The 21,112-nt window shown below is 43.0% G+C and overlaps 2 protein-coding genes across 3 annotated transcripts in view; one reads left to right on the top strand and one right to left on the bottom strand.

Moving 5' to 3' along the window:
* Nucleotides 1-143: 143 nt before the first annotated feature.
* The window catches only part of LOC125635693 (kynurenine/alpha-aminoadipate aminotransferase, mitochondrial), a 40,976-nt gene continuing 20,007 nt past the window's right edge, over nt 144-21,112 (top strand). The window contains exons 1-3 of one of the 2 annotated variants that reach the window (XM_048847701.2): nt 144-279; nt 3,634-3,752; nt 13,859-14,027. In XM_048847701.2, coding sequence (XP_048703658.1) covers nt 3,686-3,752; nt 13,859-14,027 — 236 coding nt within the window. In that variant the 5' untranslated portion in view covers nt 144-279; nt 3,634-3,685. Of the gene's footprint in view, nt 280-320; nt 581-3,633; nt 3,753-13,858; nt 14,028-21,112 lie in introns of those variants that run through there. The other variant, XM_048847702.2, reaches the window with a different exon arrangement.
* LOC125635696 (uncharacterized) lies at nt 16,918-19,174 on the bottom strand. The gene is made up of 2 exons (XM_048847712.2): nt 18,108-19,174; nt 16,918-17,523 (listed from the first exon to the last, which is right to left on the bottom strand). The coding sequence occupies exons 1-2, from the start codon at nt 18,682-18,684 to the stop codon at nt 17,003-17,005; spliced, it is 1,098 nt and encodes a 365-aa protein (XP_048703669.2). The 5' UTR covers nt 18,685-19,174; the 3' UTR covers nt 16,918-17,002.

The raw sequence follows: 21,112 nt of genomic DNA, 5'->3' as shown, positions 1-21,112 counted from the left end.
GCTCCCTCCCTGCTCCCTCCCACCCCGTTCCCAGTCCCGGCAGCCAACAGCTTTGTGGGCGTTTAGCAGGGGGCAGTGACTTCAGCGGGGCTTCACTTTCCTAGCGCTCACGTGCCGCCAGCAGCACATGCCCACCAGGGCGCGTTACAGGTCGCACACGAGCACGGCTGAAGCCGGCTTGCACCGGCCGTATCCAGGTCCGAGCCCCGGCGCGGAGCGGGGATCCCAGCTGCCCGGGACAGCGGGTGGCTCCTGCCTCTGGCTGGCGCTGGGAGGAAGGTCAGCGTGCGCGTGTCTGCCGCGGGGCGAGTGGGGACGGGGCAGTGGCTGCTGCCCTCCGCGTCCCGCTGCAACGTTACACGCCGGCCTGCGGCCACAGCAGACGCTTAGTCCTGCCGGGGCAAAGGCTCGCGCTGCTGGCGGGCCAGGCGCGGGCAGCAGGCCGAGGGTGAGCGCGGCGGGAGCCTCCGTACGCAGCAGGGCCGGGGAGGTTCTTCTCCGAACCAGCCACTGAGCGAGCCCCCAGCCTGACCCGCCACGGCCTGCTCCGGGGGCGCGCCGGAGCGAAGTCTCCTGCCCAGTAAGCATCGCCTGCTTTCAGGGCGGCTCCACCCATTTTGCCTCCCCAAATTGCCGCCGCGGCGGAAGGGAGCAGGGCCTGCCTGCTTTGCTCCCCTTCCCACCCGCTTGTTACAACCGGCTTCCAGAGCACTGAAATCCTTTGCAGGCAGGGCTTAGTCCCCGCAGAGAGAAATGTAAAGAGTTAGCGGCTCCTTGCTGCTCAGTTTCAGAGCGAAAACGTCTGCCTTGCATTGCACGATAGAAAATCAGCTACAAGCTCAGAAATGTGTAATATGCCCATAATTTTAAGGAACAGTATCTCTTTCCTTTAAAAAGATGCCCCCATCATCCTTGAATCCCAAAATGCATTGCAGAGAAGGGGAGTGGAACTAGGATCAGTCCAGGATATTGATCAAATTTTAATCCAAAAGAAGGAAATTTGAACAGTTTATAGTAACTTCAGAACATGCATTTGATGGGACCGTCACCATCCAAATTCACCTACCTGTTGACTTACGAGGTGTGTCAGTAACAGGGTATTACTTACATTTGCTTCTGCAGTTGCCTGCAGTTAGATAGTAACAAGTAACATTAAGGTCACTTCTGAGTTCTACCTTGCTTCCTTGTGTACAGTGAGCTGTATTCTTTTCTGGTGCAACAGTGAATAGTCAACAGATACATTTGGACTAGTATTTCAAAAGTGATGTTTTTGTCCTGGGGAAAAGATGAATTCTAGGTCCTGCAGGAAGAGTATTTCCCTAGCCACATACATTTCTATTTGAAATATTTTCTAGAACATACAGCAACTGATTCTGGTCTCACACTAGTGTAACTAGGAATAGTCTCACTGAAAACAATACAAATGACCCTATTGGAAAACTGGTGGAAGTGAGAGCAGAATTAGGTCCATGCTTTTGATATCAAGTTTGGAGGTGGATTTTTTCAGTGAATCCTAAAAGAATGTCAATTGTCCTAGCAGCTTTCAAAAAACAAAAACGTCAACCTGTTGAAGATGGATTGCATCGCTTTCCTTTCCAGAAGCCCTCTGCCAACAGTCATTCTGGTCCTGTGATGGTCTAGCACAGGGGTGGGCAAACTTTTTGGCCTGAGGGCCACATCCGGGTTGCGAAATGGTGTGGAGGGCTGGGTAGGGAAGGCTGTGTGCCTCTGCAAACAGCCTGGCCCCTGCACCCTATCTGCCCCCCTCAGAACTCCTGACCCATCCAACCCCCCATGCTCCTTGTCTCCTGATCGCCCCTCCTGGAACCCCCCACCCCTAACCGCCCCTCCCCCCCCCGGACCCAACCCCCTATCCAGATTAGGACCCAGCAAGTTGTAAGACTGGGCCCATCCATAATAATATTTTCCTTAAGTTCTAGACACAGTTCAGTCTGCCTATTGCTACATTGGGGAGCTTTGGTATGCAGAAGTACAGGGCGCATACAGGAGGTTTTCTTCTACTGCAGTAGGAGACCCTGCAGTTTGAGAATGAAAGGATATTTTAATTGGGTTGTTCATATAAATACAAATAACAGAAATAACATTGCAAACAGGAATACATTCACTAAAGCAACATTGATTGCTATGTGTTAGTAATCTATAAAACATAAATATAGTCATGTGCACTTGATTGCTCCAAACTTTGAAATAATTTTCATATTTTTTGCCCAGTAGGTGAATTTTTTCTTCACCATCATTACTAATTGACTTTAGTTACTCTTGTTCTCTGTGAACTGATAAGTATTTCCTAACCATAAAAAATGTTTAGGTTTTGAAATTTGTTTTCTTTCTGCATTGGAACAAAACTAAAACCTTTTCAAATTGTTCACAACTAGGGAGAGTGGGAGAAAGAGCTTCCTAATCACTGGGCTATTGGCTATTCTGAATGGGTGGGTGTCTCTCTCTCTCTCTCCCTCCCTGTCTCCTTCCAGCTTTTTACATCTGATGGAAATTGTTTACTGTAGTAAGGTCCTTTTGGAGGCAAAGGAAAAATCAGTTTGAAACATTTTGGAAGACATTCATAATTATGCATTTTTTAAACCACATCTCTGTCTCCTAGTCAGACAAGTGTTGTGCCATATTGTGACGGCTTGCATAAGTTAGAGAACTTAAATGCTATACTTAATTCAGCTAACAAAACAAAGCTGGATTCTCATTAGAAAGAGCTGATGGTTGGTTCAGATCTGTCACTCTTCTACACTCATAATTTGTCTTTAATTTACAGTAACTTTTGCTTTTTGGGACAAGTGACATAAGTGAAGCATTCAGTTCATCTCATTCCTTCATACACCTCCAAATTCTCCTGATAAATGTGGCATGGCTATTTATACTAATCTTAAAATCCAAGAACTTGATCCAAATCTAACTGAAATCAATGAGAGTCCTTCTGATGACATTATTGGGTGCTGGACTGGACCACAGAGGAATAAATCCCAGAACAACTGGAATGTATATACTATAATTATTTAATGTAATAACCTGAAATGCTTTATAAATTCTTTTCTTCATTGTTTGGTATGCTATCTTAGAAATACAGCATTTCATTCTCTACTGTGAAGTTTGTTTTTTGTCCATTTTCATTTGACAATTTTATTTTTCCCTTCCCCTCCTTGTCTTTTAAATGAACCCAATATAGAGCTGCTACTTATTTCCTTTTTTATGTGTGTGTGCATCAGAATTGTTGATGTTCCCCAAAAATGTATATGACTCTCAAAACAGTGCTGGTTAACTACTACAGCAGAAACAAAAAGAGTGAGAGCGAAAGAGAGAGCACAAAACCACTATACATTGTTTTGTGAATGGGCTCCCCAAAATAAGTGTCATCTAAACATTCATTAAGAACATTTTTAAAAAGCTATTTTGAATCAATATGAAGGGAATTCATTTTAATTAGATTACATTGTGAGCTTAACAATGTGTATTCCTCCATTTTAATTATCTTACTAAATGGCCGAGTTAAACAGATTGTATGTTGGAAAAGTTTTTTATTGATGGATATTTTTAATGTGTTTACAATCCAATGTCATGAACCATGTTGAAAAGTGATGTTTCCTTTTTCCTTCCTTTTTCTAGCCCGTTGTGTCCCGTTTAACTAATGAACTGAATTGCTGCTCGTCTTATAGACATGAATTACTCTCATTTCATCACTGCAGTAAGTGCAGCAAGAAAGGCATCTCCAATAAGAGTTCTGAGTGAGTACACACTGGTCACCCCTCACTAACAGCTCCTAAACCATATTGCCCTGTCTTCTGAACTCAGCCATGACGCTGCAGATAAATAGCGGAGCAGTCTTACAAGAAAACTGTGGGCAATTATAACCTAATACATATATAGCTAACAAATATGCTGTTTGTCTTATTTGCTTTCAATGGGTAAAGGCAGAGGTAGCTGAGATAGTTTGCCTTTGTTCCATAAAATGAATACACTTTGTACCCAATGGAAACCACCCCACACAGAGAAAAGAAATGAAAATAGTAACATGTTTAATTCTTTTAAATTCATGCCAAAAAATATTTCTGCTAATACCCCTGCTTCTAGAGTTGTGGCCATTAAACTGTGACTTTTGTTGCCGAATTTTTATTAGTTGTACAGGACCATTTGACTATTAGGAAAGATGAGACTGACCTTCTGGAGGACTTCCTCTTCGATTCAATAATTAACTATTATTGAATCGAAGAGGAAGTCCTCCTGAAGGTCAGTCTCATCTTTCCTCGCACTTCTGATTGCCCTTGCCTGTCACTTGAAGAAGACTAAGGCTTAAGGCCAGAAGTGACCATCATGATCATCTAGTCTGATCTCCTGCATATCACAGAGCATGCAGAAACACCCCAGGTTGAAAACCACAGGTCCTTAGTAACAACCAGTTTATATTCCCCTTATTTTGTAAACCAGTGGATTAGAGAGAAGAAGTTTGTTTCTTCCCCCACTTTTTAACAAATAGAGGTGAAAGTTATATTAAGTCTTGTAAAGGAATAAACACTTGAAAAGACAAGCCTTTATGAAGACACATCCCTTCATTTAGCACTTTTGCATATGTTTTGATAAAAAGTGAGCATGTAGAAACATTCCAGGGTTAAAAACACAGAGAACCTGTTTATAAAAGTAAATTATAGTGATAAAAACGTTTTCCCTAGGTTTTAGACTAACATGGGTTATTTTTTAGTAAGCACAATATGAAACAACAGGCTTTTGCAGCAAAGCCATTGTTAGCAAAAACAGCCTCTGTGATCAGAGAGAAGAAGGTTGCTTCTTCACCTGCTTTTTAACAAACACAAGTTAAAGTTACATTAAGTTTTGTAAAGGAATAAAGCTCTGCTTTATATTTACTTGAAAAGACAAACCTATCTGAAGAAACAACCCTTTATTTACAGGAGTGTTTCAATAATAAAGAGCATGCAGAAGCATCCCAGGTTTAAAACCGCAGGTTCTTAATAACAGACAGTTTATATTCCCCTTATTTTGTCAACCTCTGGATCAGAGAGAAGAAGTTTGTTTCTTTCCCCACATTTTAAAAAAGAGAGGTGAAAGTCTTGTAAGGCTATAAACACTTGAAAAGACAAGCCTATACGAAGACACACATGCCTTCGTTTAGCCCCTTAAGCATAAGTGTTTCAATAACATGTGAGTGCAGAAACAGTTCAGGGTTAAAAAACACAGAAAACCAGTTTATAAAAGTACTGTATAGTGATAAAAAAGTTTTCCCCTAGGTTTTAGGCTAGCACTAGTCATTTTTTTTAGTAAGGACAGTTCGAAACAGCAGGCTTTTGCAGAAAAGCAGCTGTCAGCAAAAACAGCCAGCCAGTAGATCAGAGATAAGAAGGCTGCTTCTTTGCCTGCTTTTTAACAAATACAAGTGAAAGTTATATTAAGTTTTGTAAAGGAATAAATACTTTAAAAGACAAACCTATATGAAGACAGAGCCCTTTATTTAACATTTTTACATGTGTGTTTCAATTAAAAAAAAAATGAGCATGCAGAAAACATCCCAGAGTGAAAACCACAGATCCTTAGTAACAGCTAGTTTATATTCCACTTGTTCTGTAATCCAGGGGATCAGAGAGAAGTTTATTTTCCTCCCCACTTTTTAACAAATCCATGTGAAAGTTATAATAAGCTTTTATTTTCCTAGGGCTTTTAGATTTAAGTATGAATTTTTCTGTTGCATTATCAGAATGTCTTTGTTTTTAAATGTTTGCAGCCCGTGTGCTGAGACACAGGTACAAGCTCCTGTGTTCGTTTTGGGTCCATAGATTTTATTAAAATAATGCAACACAGGCTGGAGCTTTCTCTAAATTTTAAAAGCAGATAAGACTAATTAGGCTAGCCAGTGCTCCATGCACTATAGTCTGCCTTAGCAAGGTTCTAGAGGGTCACTCCTTCAGTTTGCTTGGCTATTTTTTACACAGACTTCTTTCCTAACTTTTTAAATGCTGTTAAAGTTTTAAAAAATGGTGAGATTGCATTGAAAGATACTTTATGAAAGTTATAAGAAGTATTTTATTCCATTTACTGATTGTAAAAGACAAAAAACACTGCTTTGTGACTGCGCAAAGCTTAGAGATAGCCTATCTGAAGAATACCCTCACCCCTTGACTTTTCCCCCATACCTTTAACACTTGCTAAACATGCAGTGTTTCATTATATAAATAATTTTAGCATTTAACATGAAAATACAGAATTGACTGAGATGTAAAATAACATGACCTTTTTAAAGGATATTCTGTATGCAGTGCGGCCTATTTGAAGCATTATGGTTTTTTTAAAGTTTATTATGAAAAAGCAGTATTGACTGAGCTGTAACAAATCAAGACCCCTTTTAGGGATATTTTGTAGAAGTTTAGTGAACTAAAAAGGCTTAAGATACTAGCTGTCCTTTTAAAAATAGTGTTTTTAAAGTACCAAAACAACTGGGTAAGAATATGAAAACTGGCAATGGAGGGGAGTTTACATATGTGTTTTAATCAAAAAACAAGATTCCTTTTTAAAGTTTGGATTTATACAAAAAACACAAGAAAAAATAGCTTATGTAACTTTTACTTGCATTTGTTAAAAAGTTTGGGAAAGAAGCAGACTTCTGATCTCTGATCCACTGACTCACAGTCGCTGTTTTTGCTGACAGGAGCTTTGCTGCAGCTTCAAGTTGTGCTTACTAAAAAATAGCCCATGTTAGTCTAACACCTAGGGAAAAACTTCTAAAAATTGTTTGTTACTAAAAGATTATGGTTTTAACTTTTATTAAAGCTTCTATGTAAAAGGTCTACATTGCAGGAAAAATGCTTGGGGATTTGCATTTTTAGATAAGAATAAGGCAGTTAAAGGGGGGCAGGGGGAGGAGAGAAGGGAGTTGGCTCTTGTTTAAAATCTTGGGACTATAGGATTAATTCATTCGAATTCTATGACGCTGCTGTAGAACAACATCTGATTGGTCCAATCCAAAGGCGGTGATAACAGGTCTGAGGGGCAGTAAATCTGGGAAGTTGGTTCATTCGGCAGAAAGACTGGAAGGGTAAAAGCGCTCTCTCTCTCTCTGATTCAACCACGTGCTGTCTATCTTTGCCCTTTGCAAAGGGGCTTTCTTTTCCCTTTTCTTGTCCTGTTCTCTCTCTTAACCTCTCTTTATATGTTTCTTTTATTTAACTCTTTTTAAATGCTTTTTTCTTAACCTACCCTTGTATTTAATTGTTTGAATGCTTTTCTATTAACTTTTTTACCATGTGCTTACTAAACGGGATCTGCCTTAGTAAATTCCCTCTTTTTTTGCTATGTGTGTTTTTTCTTAAACCTAGCTTTTAATATTATTTAATGTTTTTAAAAGCTCTTTTCTTAACCTACCCTGATATTGAATAGTTTAAATCTTTTTTCTTAACCTACCCTTGAATTTAAATGTTTTTCTATTCACTTTTTTACCATGTGCTTACTAAACAGGGAATTAGTAAATTCCCTTTTTAAACCTAGTTTTTAATTTAATGTTTTAAAGGCTCTTTTCTTAACCTAACCTGAGAGTGAGTAGTTTAAATGCTTTTTTCTTAGCCCCCCCTTTATAGTTTTTGGCCAGGTGCTTACTAAACAGGCTCTGACTTAGTAAATTTCCTTTTTAAACCTAGCTTTAATATTATTTACCTCTTTTCTTAACCTACCGTGATAGTTAATAACCTTTTATATTTATTTCACATTTTTCTATTCTTGAATAACATGCCAAACTAGACCTTTACAATTCTCTCTGCCTCCCCAAATAACTTTTCTTTCCTTTTTTTCCTCTAAACCTTACCCAAACTTTCTTTTTTCATCTTTAAACTCTCTCACTCTATTCTTTCAACCTTTTTCTCTAAATGTATCCAAGCACAAACACACACAACGCACGAATTTTTTTTTTCAAAATGGCCAACAGCACCAAACTTCAGCGCCAACAGAAACAGGGTTGGAGGGCGGGACATAAACCCCAGAGGGAGCGTGGAAACCTGTCAAAAAATAAATGGTGATGAATACTGTTGAGCCGTATACTACTCATGATGTAAAGACTTCAAGTTACAAAGAATCCACCGTTCACTCTAGTATATTACTCTTGACCTTACCAGCCATATTGATATGCTGAGTAGCTCCTGTACCTATCAACTTCCTTGGCTGTTTCACTCCATCACTGCTTCTTACCTGCCCCACTCTGTACAGCTAGCTCTAGATTCATACTGTACACCAATGGTTCTCAACCAGGGGTATGCGAACCCCTGAGGGTACACAGAGGTTTCCAGAGGGTACATCAACTCATCTAGATATTTGCCTAGTTTTATAACAGGCTACATAAAAAGCACTTGTGAAGTCAATACAGACTTGAGTATGCAAGGGTGTAATCAGAAAGGCCAAAACACAACTGGAGTTGCAGCTAGCAAGGGGTGTGAAGGGTAACAAGAAGGGTTTCTACAGGTATGTTAGCAACAAGAAAAAGGTCATGGAAAGTGTGGGTCCCTTAATGAATGGGGGAGGCAACCTAGTGACAGATGATGTGGAAAAAGCTGAAGTACTCAATGCTTTTTTTGCCTCTGTCTTCACAGACAAGGTCAGTTCCCACATTGCTGTCCTGGGCAACACAGTATGGGGAGGAGGTGAGCAGGCCTCAGGGGTGAAAGAACAGGTTAAGAACTATTTAGAAAAGCTGGACGTGCACAAGTCCATGGGTCCAGATCTAATGAATCCAAGGGTGCTGAGGGAATTGGCTGATGTGATTGCAGAGCCATTGGCCATTATCTTTGAAAACTCATGGCAATTGGGGAGGTCCAGGACAACTGGAAAAAGGCAAATACAGTGCCCATCTTTTAAAAAGGAAAGAAGGAGAACCCAGGGAACTACAGACCAGTCAGCCTCACCTCAGTCCCCTGGAAAAATCATGGAGCAGGTCCTCAAGGAAACCATTTTGAAGCACTTGGAGGAAAGGAAGGTCATCAGGAACAGTCAACATAGATTCACCAAGGGCAAGTCATGCCTGACCAACCTGATTGCCTTCTGTGATGAGATAACTGGCTCTGTGGATATAGGGAAAGCAGTGGATGTGATATATCTTGACTTTAGCAAAGCTTTTGATACAGTCTCCCACAGTATTCTTGCCAGCAAGTTAAAAAAGTATGGATTGGATGAATGGATATAAGGTGGATAGAAAGCTGGCTAGATTGTCGGGCTCAACAAGTGATCAATGGCTCGATGTCCAGTTGGCAGCCGGTATCAAGTGGAGCGCCCCAGGGGTTGTTTTTGTTCAACATATTTATTAATGATCTGGGTGATGGGATGGATTGCACCCTCAGCAAGTTCGCAGATGACTAAACAGGGGGGAGAGAGAAATATGCTGGAGGGTAGGGATAGGGTCCAGAGTGACCTAGACAAATTGAAGGATTGGACCAAAAGAAATTTGATGAGGTTCAACAAGGACAAGTTCAGAGTCCTGCACTTAGGACAGAAGAATCCCATGCACTGCTACAGGCTGGGGACTGATTGGCTGAGCAGCTGTTCTGCAGAAAAGGACCTGGGGATTACAGTGGATGAGAAGCTGAATATGAGTCAACAGTGTGCCCTTGTTGCCAAGAAGGCTAACAGCATATTGGGCTGCATTAGTAGGAGCATTGCCAGCAGATTGAGGGAAGTGATTATTCCCCTCTATTCAGCACGGATGAGGCTGAGGGAACTGGGCTTGTTTAGTCTGCAGAAAAGAAGAGTGGGGGACAGGGGGATTTGACAGCAGCCTTCAACTACCTGAAGCGGGGTTCCAAAGAGGATGAAGCTCATCTGTCCTCAGTGGTGGCAGATGACAGAACAAGGAGCAGTGGTCTCAAGCTGCAGTGTGGGAAGTCTAGGTTGGATTTTAGGAAACACTATTTCTCTAGGAGGGTGGTGAAGCACTGAAATGGGTTACCTAGGGAGGTGGTGGAATCTCCATCCTCAGAGGTTTTTAAGGCCTGGCATGACAAAGCCCTGGCTGGGATGATTCAGTTGGTGTTGGTCCTGCTTTGAGCACGGGTTGGACTAGATGACCTCTTGAGGTCTCTTCCAACCCTAATCTCCTATGATTCTATGACTAAAATTTCATACAGACAAAATGAGAGAATAAGCAATTTTTCAGTAATAATGTGCTGTGACACTTTTGTATTTTTATGTCTATTTTTGTAAGCAAGTAGTTTTTAAGTGAGGTGAGATTGGGGGTACGCAAGACAAATCTGACTCCTGAATTATCACAGATTGAAGTGTCACTAGAGGAGGTTTTGGAATTAATTGAGAAACTTAACAGTAACAAGTCACCACGACCAGATGGCATTCACCCAAGAGTTCTGAAAGAACTCAAATGTGAAATTGCAGAACTATTAACTATGGTTTGTAACCTGTCCTTTAAATCCGCTTCTGTACCCAATGACTGGAAGATAGCTAATGTAACGCCAATATTTTAAAAGGGCTCTAGAGGTGATCCTGGCAATTACAGACCAGTAAGTCTAACGTCAGTACCGGGCAAATTAGTTGAAACAATAGTAAAGAATAAAATTGTCAGATGCGTAGAAGAACATAAATTGTTGGGCAAAAGTCAACATTGTTTCTGTAAAGGGAAATCATGTCTTACTAATCTATTAGAGTTCTTTGAAGGGTCAACAAACTTGTGGACAAGGGGGATCCAGTGGACATAATGTTCTTAGATTTCCAGAAAGACTTTGACAAGGTCCCTCACCAAAGGCTCTTACGTAAATTAAGTTGTCATGGGATAAGAGGGAAGATCCTTTCATGGACTGAGAACTGGTTAAAAGACAGGGAACAAAGGGTAGGAGTAAATGGTACTTTCAAAATAGAGAGGGGTAACTAGTGGTGTTCCCCAAGGGTCAGTCCTAGGACCAATTCTATTCAACTTATTTATAAATGATCTGGAGAAAGGGGTAAACAGTGAGGTGGCAAAGTTTGCAGATGATACTAAACTGATCAAGATAGTTAAGACCAAAGCAGACTGTGAAGAAATTTCAAAAAGATCTCACAAAACTAAGTGATTGGGCAACAAAATGGCAAATGAAATTTAATGTGAATAAATGTAAAGTAATGCACATTGGAAAAAATAACCCCAACTATTCATACAATATGATGGCGGCTACTTTAGCTACAACTAATCAGAAAAAAGATCTTGGAGTCATCATGGAGAGTTCTCTAAAGACATCCACACAGTGTGCAGCGGCAGTTAAAAAAGGCAAACGGGATGTTAGGAATCATTAAAACAGGGATAGAGAATAAGACGGAGAATATCTTATTGACCTTATATAAATCCATGGTATGCCCACATCTTGAATACTGTGTACAGATGAGGTCCCATCATCTCAAAAAAGATATACTGGCATTAGAAAAGGTTCAGAAAAGGGCAACTAAAATGATTAGGAGTTTGGAACGGGTCCCATATGAGGAGAGATTAAAGAGGCTAGGGCTTTTCAGCTTGGAAAAGAGGAGACTAAGGGGGGATATGATAGAGGTATATAAAATCATGAGTGATGTGGAGAAAGTGAATAAGGAAAAGTTATTTACTTGTTCCCGTAATATAAGTAGGGGCCCCCAAATGAAATTAATGGGCAGCAGGTTTAAAACAAGTAAAAGAAAGTTCTTCTTCACACAGCCCACAGTCAACCTGTGGAACTCCTTGCCTGAAGAGGCTGTGAAGGCTAGGACTATAACAGGATTTAAAAGAGGACTGGATAAATTCATGGAGGTTAAGTCCATTAATGGCTATTAGCTGGGATGGGTAAAGAATGGTGTCCCTAGCCTCTGTTTGTCAGAGGGTGGAGATGGATGGCAGGAGAGAGATCACTTGATCATTACCTGTTAGGTTCACTCCCTCGGGGAAACCTGGCATTGGCCACTGTCGGTAGACAGGATACTGGGCTGGATGGACCTTTGGTCTGACCCAGTATGGCCATTTTTATGTTCTTAAAGAGGTACAGTAGTCTGGAAAGGTTGAGAACCACTGCTATACATGCTATTGTTGATAGCTGATTGTTCCATATGGCAGGAAAAAATGCTTCTGTACCTCCAGCTGAGGCCTACATGGAGCCAGTTGCAAAATAAGGGCCTAAAAACATACACCTTTTGTAACTGCTTTTAGCCTACATCCCATCACCTCCTCACTGTGGGCCAAATTCTTCCCTGGGGTGTAGGCTGGCAGTTGCCATTTCACTTCAGTGGGCTTTACGTGCATGAACTTGGGTAAAATTTAGATCTTCTTTGTTTTTCTAGCTGCTCTTTAGAAACCTGCTTCAAGTGGTATTTTGGTAACTTCTGAATTTATAAACAGAAGCATTATGTGGTATGTCTTGAAAACATTAAACAAACAAACTAAATGTGTTGCTTTCAAAAATAAGAGTTGTCAACTTTTTCCCCCACAAAGTAGAGCATTAAGATATTAGGTGTTTGTCATAAATATAAAGGGAAGGGTAAACCCCTTTAAAATCCCTCCTGGCGAGAGGAAAAATCCTCTCACCTGTAAAGGGTTAAGAAGCTAAAGGTAACCTGGCTGGCACCTGACCAAAATGACCAATGAGGAGACAAGAGACTTTCAAAAGCTGGGAGGAGGGAAAAAAACAAAGGGTCTGTGTCTGACTGTGTGATGCTTTTGCCGGAATGGAGTCTTAGAATTTAGTAAGTAATCTAGATAGGTATGTGTTAGATTATGATTTCTTTAAATGGCTGAGAAAATAGCTGTGCTGAATAGAATGAATATTCCTGTCTGTGTGTCTTTTTTGTAACTTAAGGTTTTGCCTAGAGGGATTCTCTATGTTTTGAATCTAATTACCCTGTAAGGTATCTACCATCCTGATTTTACAGAGGTGATTCCTTTTTACTTCTATTAAAAATCTTCTTGTAAGGAAACTGAATGCTTTTTCATTGTTCTAAGATCCAAGGGTTTGGGTCTCTGGTCACCTATGCAAATTGGTGAGGATTTTTACCAAACCTTCCCCAGGAGGTGGGGTGCAAGGGTTGGGAGGATTTTGTTTCCAAACGACGTTTCCAAACTACGTTTTTTCAGGAACCCAGATAAAGTTTGGTGGTGTCAGTGGAAGTCCAAGGGTAAAATAGTTTGTACCTTGGGGAAGTTTTAACCTAAGCTGGTAAAAGTAAGCTTAGGAGGTTTTCATACAGGTCCCCATATCTGTACGCTAGAGTTCAGAGTGGGGAAGGAACCTTGACAGTGTTCAAAGTTTAAAAACTAATTATAGTTACAAAAACAGCTTGTTCTAATGACTAGAAAAGCAATCCAGACTGGAGTAAAAAAACTATTTATTTATTTATTTTAAGAGGAGGTGGCTTTCCCTGCAATTTTTCCAGTAAAAATTCTGGTCTTGCATACCCCGTGCTGCTGGATTACACTACTGAAAACTAGAGAATAAGCAGGATTGAGATATCACAGATATCAAAGAATTAAAACCTGATTAATAGGAGGCGGAAGTGATTTTTACTCAGACTATTTAAAACTTTTCATTTTACACCTATGTAATTCAAACAGCTGGAAGGAAAGCTATCTTTGTTAAAGATTCACCATCCATGCCTGTTCAGTTAATGCCAAGAAAGCTCACAATGTATTTTTGAGTCAGCCAAGAAAATAAATGATAAATGTTGGCATGTCTGATATCTAAAAAGACTGCATTATCCAACAAAGGCACAAATCTGCATTAACTTTTCCTCTGCAGGTCCCCTTTAAATATTATATAGGAAATGAAGGGATGGATGGGGGAAGGGGAAATGTTATATCTTGAATAGGCTAATGTGCAATGGAGGTTTTCTTCCTCATCTTTCACTGTAGCTGAAATGATGCAGAAGTCTCCCCCTTCACTAATCTCCTTGGCTGGAGGAGTACCGAACCCCAACACTTTCCCATTTAAGATGGCCACTATTACCACGAGAGATGGAACAGCTGTGGATATTGGGGAGGATTTGATGAAGAGAGCCCTCCAGTACTCTCCCTCAGCAGGGTACTTATCAAGACACTTTACAAGAATAACAATAAATAACAGTTGCTGCTTTAATAGTTGATCTTTACAAACATGTTTTATTAATTGCTTTTAATTTTCCCCATCTGTATATGTTTTTTTAAAAGTGGTAAGTGACTAATGATTTGTGAGTGGAGGAATGCATTGACAAGTACCGATGTTTATTGATTAACATCAAATAATATTGGAGAGGCCAGAGTCCAGGGTCAGTAACTGTGAGGGTATGTCTACACTACGGAATAAGGTCGAATTTATAGAAGTTGGTTTTTTTGAAATCGGTTTTATATATTCGAGTGTGTGTGTCCCCACAGAAAATGCTCTAAGTGCATTAAGTGCATTAACTCGGCGGAGTGCTTCCACAGTACTGAGGCTAGAGTCGACTTCTGGAGCGTTGCACTGTGGGTAGCTATCTCACAGTTCCCGCAGTCTCCGCTGCCCATTGGAATTCTGGGTTGAGATCCCAATGCCTGATGGGGCTAAAACATTGTCGCGGGTGGTTCTGGGTACATATCGTCAGGCCCCCGTTCCCTCCCTCCCTCCCTCCCTCCGTGAAAGCAAGGGCAGACAACCGTTTCGTGTCTTTTTTCCTGAGTTACCTGTGCAGACGCCATACTACGGCAAGCATGGAGCCCGCTCAGGTAACCGTCACCCTATGTCTCCTGGGTGCTGGCAGACGCGGTACGGCTTTGCTACACAGTAGCAGCAACCCCTTGCCTTGTGGCAGCAGACGGTGCAATACGACTGGTAGCCGTCATCGTCATGTCCGAGGTGCTCCTGGCCACGTCGGCTGGGAGCGCCTGGGCAGACATGGGCGCAGGGACTAAATTTGGAGTGACTTGACCAGGTCATTCTCTTTAGTCCTGCAGTCAGTCCTATTGAACCTTCTTATGGTGAGCAGGCAGGCGATACGGATTGCTAGCAGTCGTATTGTACCATCTTCTGCCGAGCAGCCATGAGATGTGGATGGCATGCAGTCCTTCTGCACCGTCTGCTGCCAGCCAAAGATGTAAAAGATAGATGGAGTGGATCAAAACAAGAAATAGACCAGATTTGTTTTGTACTCATTTGCCTCCTCCCCTGTCTAGGGGACTCATTCCTCTAGGTCACACTGCAGTCACTCACAGAGAAGGTGCAGCGAGGTAAATCTAGCCATGTATCAATCAGAGGCCAGGCTAACCTCCTTGTTCCAATAAGAACAATAACTTAGGTGCACCATTTCTTATTGGAACCCTCCGTGAAGTCCTGCCTGAAATACTCCTTGATGTAAAGACACCCCCTTTGTTGATTTTAGCTCCCTGAAGCCAACCTTGTAAGCCGTGTCGTCAGTCGCCCCTCCCTCCATCAGAGCAACGGCAGACAATCGTTCCGCGCCTTTTTTCTGTGCGGACGCCATACCAAGGCAAGCGTGGAGGCCGCTCAGCTCACTTTGGCAATTAGGAGCACATTAAACACCACACGCATTATCCAGCAGTATATGCAGCACCGGAACCTGGCAAAGCGATACCGGGCGAGGAGGCGACGTCAGCGCGGTCACGTGAGTGATCAGGACATGGACACAGATTTCTCTGAAAGCATGGGCCCTGCCAATGCATGCATCATGGTGCTAATGGGGCAGGTTCATGCTGTGGAACGCCGATTCTGGGCTCGGGAAACAAGCACAGACTGGTGGGACCGCATAGTGTTGCAGGTCTGGGACGATTCCCAGTGGCTGCGAAACTTTCGCATGCGTAAGGGCACTTTCATGGAACTTTGTGACTTGCTTTCCCCTGCCCTGAGGCGCATGAATACCAAGATGAGAGCAGCCCTCACAGTTGAGAAGCGAGTGGTGATAGCCCTGTGGAAGCTTGCAACGCCAGACAGCTACCGGTCAGTTGGGAATCAATTTGGAGTGGGCAAATCTACTGTGGGGGCTGCTGTGATGCAAGTAGCCCACGCAATCAAAGATCTGCTGATATCAAGGGTAGTGACCCTGGGAAATGTGCAGGTCATAGTGGATGGCTTTGCTGCAATGGGATTCCCTAACTGTGGTGAGGCCATAGACGAAACCCATATCCCTATCTTGGCACCGGAGCACCAAGCCGGCGAGTACATAAACCGCAAGGGGTACTTTTCGATAGTGCTGCAAGCTCTGGTGGATCACAAGGGACGTTTCACCAACATCAACGTGGGATGGCTGGGAAAGGTACATGACGCTCGCATCTTCAGGAACTCTGCTCTGTTTCAAAAGCTGCAGGAAGGGACTTTATTCCCAGACCAGAAAATAACTGTTGGGGATGTTGAAATGCCTATATGTATCCTTGGGGACCCAGCCTATCCCTTAATGCCATGGCTCATGAAGCCGTACACAGGCAGCCTGGACAGTACTCAAGAGCTGTTCAACTATAGGCTGAGCAAGTGCAGAATGGTGGTAGAATGTGCATTTGGACGTTTAAAGGCACGCTGGTGCAGTTTACTGACTCGCTTAGACCTCAGCGAAACCAATATTCCCACTGTTATTACTGCTTGCTGCGTGCTCCACCATATCTGTGAGAGTAAGGGGGAGACGTTTATGGCGGGGTGGGAGGTTGAGGCAAATCACCTGGCTGCTGGTTACGCGCAGCCAGACACCAGGGCGGTTAGAAGAGCACAGGAGGGCGCGGTACGCATCAGAGAAGCTTTGAAAACCAGTTTCATGACTGGCCAGGCTACGGTGTGAAAGTTCTGTTTGTTTCTCCTTGATGAAACCCCCCGCCCCTTGGTTCACTCTACTTCCCTGTAAGCTAACCACCCGCCCCTCCTCCCTTCAATCACCGCTTGCAGAGGCAATAAAGTCATTGTTGCTTCACATTTATGCATTCTTTATTCATTCATCACACAAATAGGGGGATGACTACCAAGGTAGCCCAGGAGGGGTGGTGGAGGAGGGAAGGAAAATGCCACACAGCACTTTAAGCACAGCACTTTAAAAGTTTACAACTTTAAAATTTATTGAATGACAGCCTTCTTTTTTTTGGGCAACCCTCTGTGGTGGGGTGGCTGGTTGGCCGGAGGCCCCCCCACCGCGTTCTTGGGCGTCTGGGTGTGGAGGCTATGGAACTTGGGGAGGAGGGCGGTTGGTTACAGAGGGGCAGCAGTGGCAGTCTGTGCTCCAGCTGCCTTTCCTGCAGCTCAGCCATACACTGGAGCATACTGGTTTGGTCCTGCAGCAGCCTCAGCATTGAATCCTGCCTCCTCTCATCACGCTGCCGCCACATTTGAGCTTCAGCCCTCTCTTCAGCCCGCCACTTACTCTCTTCAGCCCGCCACCTCTCCTCCCGGTCATTTTGTGCTTTCCTGCACTCTGACATTATTTGCCTCCACGCATTCGTCTGTGCTCTGTCAGTGTGGGAGGACAGCATGAGCTCGGAGAACATTTCATCACGAGTGCGGTTTTTTTTCTTTCTAAGCTTCACTCGCCTCTGGGAAGGAGAAGATCCTGTGATCATTGAAACACATGCAGCTGGTGGAGAAAAAAAAAGGGACAGCGGTATTTAAAAAGACACATTTTATAAAACAGTGGCTACACTCTTTCAGGGTAATCCTTGCTGTTAACATTACATACATAGCACATGTGCTTTCGTTACAAGGTCGCATTTTGCCTCCCCCCACCGTGTGGCTACCCCCTCAACCTTCCCCCCTCTCTGTGGCTAACAGCGGGGAACATTTCTGTTTAGCCACAGGCAAACAGCCCAGCAGGAATGGGCTCCTCTGAGTGTCCCCTGAAGAAAAGCACCCTATTTCAACCAGGTGACCATGAATTATATCTCACTCTCCTGAGGATAACACAGAGAGATAAAGGATGTTGTTTGAATGCCAGCAAACATACACTGCAATGCTTTGTTCTACAATGATTCCCGAGTACGTGTTATTGGCCTGGAGTGGTAAAGTGTCCTACCATGAAGGACGCAATAAGGCTGCCCTCCCCAGAAACCTTTTGCAAAGGCTTTAGGAGTACATTTAGGAGAACCGCGAATGCCAGGGCAAAGTAATCTTTTCACATGCTTGCTTTTAAACCATGTATAGTATTTTAAAAGGTACACTCACCAGAGGTCCCTTCTCTGCCTGCTGGGTCCAGGAGGCAGCCTTGGGTGGGTTCGGGGGGTACTGGCTCCAGGTCCAGGGTGAGAAACAGTTCCTGGCTGTTGGGAAAACCGGTTTCTCCGCTTGCTTGCTGTGAGCTATCTACAACCTCATCATCATCTTCTTCGTCCCCAAAACCTGCTTCCGTATTGCCTCCATCTCCATTGAAGGAGTCAAACAACACGGCTGGGGTAGTGGTGGCTGAACCCCCTAAAATGGCATGCAGCTCATCATAGAAGCGGCATGTTTGGGGCTCTGACCCGGAGCGGCCGTTCGCCTCTCTGGTTTTCTGGTAGGCTTGCCTCAGCTCCTTCAGTTTCACGCGGCACTGCTTCGGGTCCCTGTTATGGCCTCTGTCCTTCATGCCCTGGGAGATTTTGACAAAGATTTTGGCATTTCGAAAACTGGAACGGAGTTCTGATAGCACGGATTCCTCTCCCCAAACAGCGATCAGATCCCGTACCTCCCGTTCGGTCCATGCTGGAGCTCTTTTGCGATTCTGGGACTCCATCATGGTCACCTGTGCTGATGAGCTCTGCATGGTCACCTGCAGCTTGCCACGCTGGCCAAACAGGAAATGAGATTCAAAAGTTCGCGGTTCTTTTCCTGTCTACCTGGCCAGTGCATCTGAGTTGAGAGTGCTGTCCAGAGCGGTCACAATGGAGCACTCTGGGATAGCACTCTGTGTCCACAGTACCCCAAATTCGAGCCAGCAAGGTCGATTTAAGCGCTAATCCACTTGTCAGGGGTGGAGTAAGGAAATCGATTTTAAGAGCCCTTTAAGTCGAAATAAAGGGCTTCATTGTGTGGACAGGTGCAGGTTTACATCGATTTAACGCTGCTAAATTCGACCTAAAGTCCTAGTGTAGACCAGGGCTGAGAGTGTCCAGTGTGTTGCAGCACGGTATTCAGCATATCAAAGGGCTTGGCTACACTTGCGAGTTACAGCACAATAAAGGAGCCCCGGGCTCACTACCCATCCACACTGGCAAGGCACGTAGAGCGCTCTGACTCCACAGCTACAGCACTGCTGGTACTCCACCTCGGCGAGTGGAATAACGTTTGCTGCACCCTCTTTGGAGCGCCGCAGCACCAGTGTGAACGAGATGTTGCTTTACTGCGCTCTGATCAGCCTCCGGAAACATCCCATAATCCCTTTAAGTCAAGTGGCCACTCTTGTCATTGTTTGGAATCATCTGTAGGAATGTGGAAATGCCTTTTGAAAGCTCCATTTCTGACAGCCAGCTGCTTATCTGCTTCAAGACAAAGCAACCATTAGTGTGGAATGCTGTGTGAGAGAGAGAGAGAGAGAGACGGGGAGGCGAGGGGGGTCTGCTGCTGTCTGAACTTACAGGACAGCATGCTGACATGCTCTCAGCCCCCCAAAAACCCACTCTCTCTCCCCCCACATACACACAACACACTTCCTGTCACACTCCACCCCACCCCACCCCCATTTGAAAAGTACGTTGCAGCCACTTGCATGCTGGGATAGCTGCCCATAATGCACCGCTCCCAATGCCACTGCAAGTGCCGCAAATGTGGCCACACCAGTGCACTTGAAGCTGTCAGTGTGGACAGACTGCAGCGCTTTCCCTACTGCACTCTACGAAGGCTGGTTTAACTCAAAGCGCTCTACATCTGTCAGTGTAGCCATGCCCAAAGTACACAGCTTGCAAAGCATTTTCTTTATATCCCCCCGAATCCTGGTTTCTTTGGCTCATGTTTATACCATTGAAAAAACACCACTTACTGTCTGGGGTAGTTAAATTAACTCTGATATTTGCCACTGTTAGTACAGGAAATACTGCAGATATCACAGTAAACTCAAATGTCATCATGCAGAAAACGTGGCTTGTTTTAGTGGCATGCACTGTAAGGGTGTTAAAATAACAGTATTGGTTCTTTATTTATGTAATGTAATATGCACTGCTCTGCAATGACAGTGGTCTATTGACAGTGCCCCCTGTATAAAGTGTTAAACAGAAAGCTAGTATTTGTGAGACTACCACTGAAGAGATAGTTGTCTTGTTGAAAAGGGACTAGTTGTGATACTAAGAGTTATGGGTACATCATAATAAGAAATTTTACAACTGGCTCAAGAATATTGTTTAGCTGTTTTTGCTGTCATGAGATTGTTCTGCTCTAGAAATACTAGATTTTTTAATTTTGCCTAATATTGAAGTCCTTTTTCAGAGCAGAATGAAAACTCATGTACCGTCCTTTATATTGGGGTCCCTGTGCTGCTGTGTGATGTCACTTTGCTGAAATGGTATCTACCATCACAAGATTTGCAAGTTCCTCTTCAGAACATTGCTGTGCTGAGCAGCAAAGCAGCTTTTTATAGAATCTTGAAATCCATTAACTGTTTTGATTTATTTTCAGATGCCAAGCTATTTTTCCACTTGTGTTGTTCCTCCCTGCCCCTCCAGTTTTGTATTTATGTATCGGCCCTGATTGAATGCAATAGGGAGTTAGTGCCACATTTTTAAAGGTATTTAGGTGCTGTAAGGTGCCTGGTGGGATTTTCAAAACTACCTAGGTGCGCCCCTGAGAATTAGGCATCTAGGTGCTTTTAAAAATCCCACTAGGCACCTAAATGCCTTTAGAAATCTGGCCCTTAGTTTGCATAAAGTATGCTACAGGTAGACCTGGGCAAAGATTTTCAAACAAAACTTTTTTTTTTTCCCCTAAAGCATAGATTCAGGTTAACTAAAACATCTTATGAATTTGCTTAAGTGTTTCAGTCCAAAACAAAAAATTCTGAAAAAAATCAAAATGTTTCACTGACATTTTTTAAATGAAACGTTTTGATTTGAAACAACTTTTTGTTTCAAATGTTGCTTCAGTTTTAGTTTGAAAGGATTAAAAAAACTCAAACAAAATGAAAATTTGTTTGAGCCAAAACAAATTTTTTTTTCAACTTTTTTGGTTCATCCAGCAAACTAAAACAAAAAAAGTCATTTATT

The sequence above is a fragment of the Caretta caretta genome, chromosome 4, assembly GCF_965140235.1.
Source record: "Caretta caretta isolate rCarCar2 chromosome 4, rCarCar1.hap1, whole genome shotgun sequence".
NCBI classification, from domain to species: domain Eukaryota; kingdom Metazoa; phylum Chordata; order Testudines; family Cheloniidae; genus Caretta; species Caretta caretta.
Note: the sequence above shows the minus strand (reverse complement) of the source record. Positions and strands in the feature narration are given on the sequence as shown.

Coding starts and splice junctions, on each gene's coding strand:
- LOC125635696 (XM_048847712.2), bottom strand. CDS start 18,684: ATGCAGAGCTCATCAGCACAGGTGACCATGATGGAGTCCCAGAATCGC. Junction 17,524..18,107: donor AGGCAGAGAAGGGACCTCTG/GTGAGTGTACCT, acceptor TTTCTCCACCAG/CTGCATGTGTTTCAATGATC.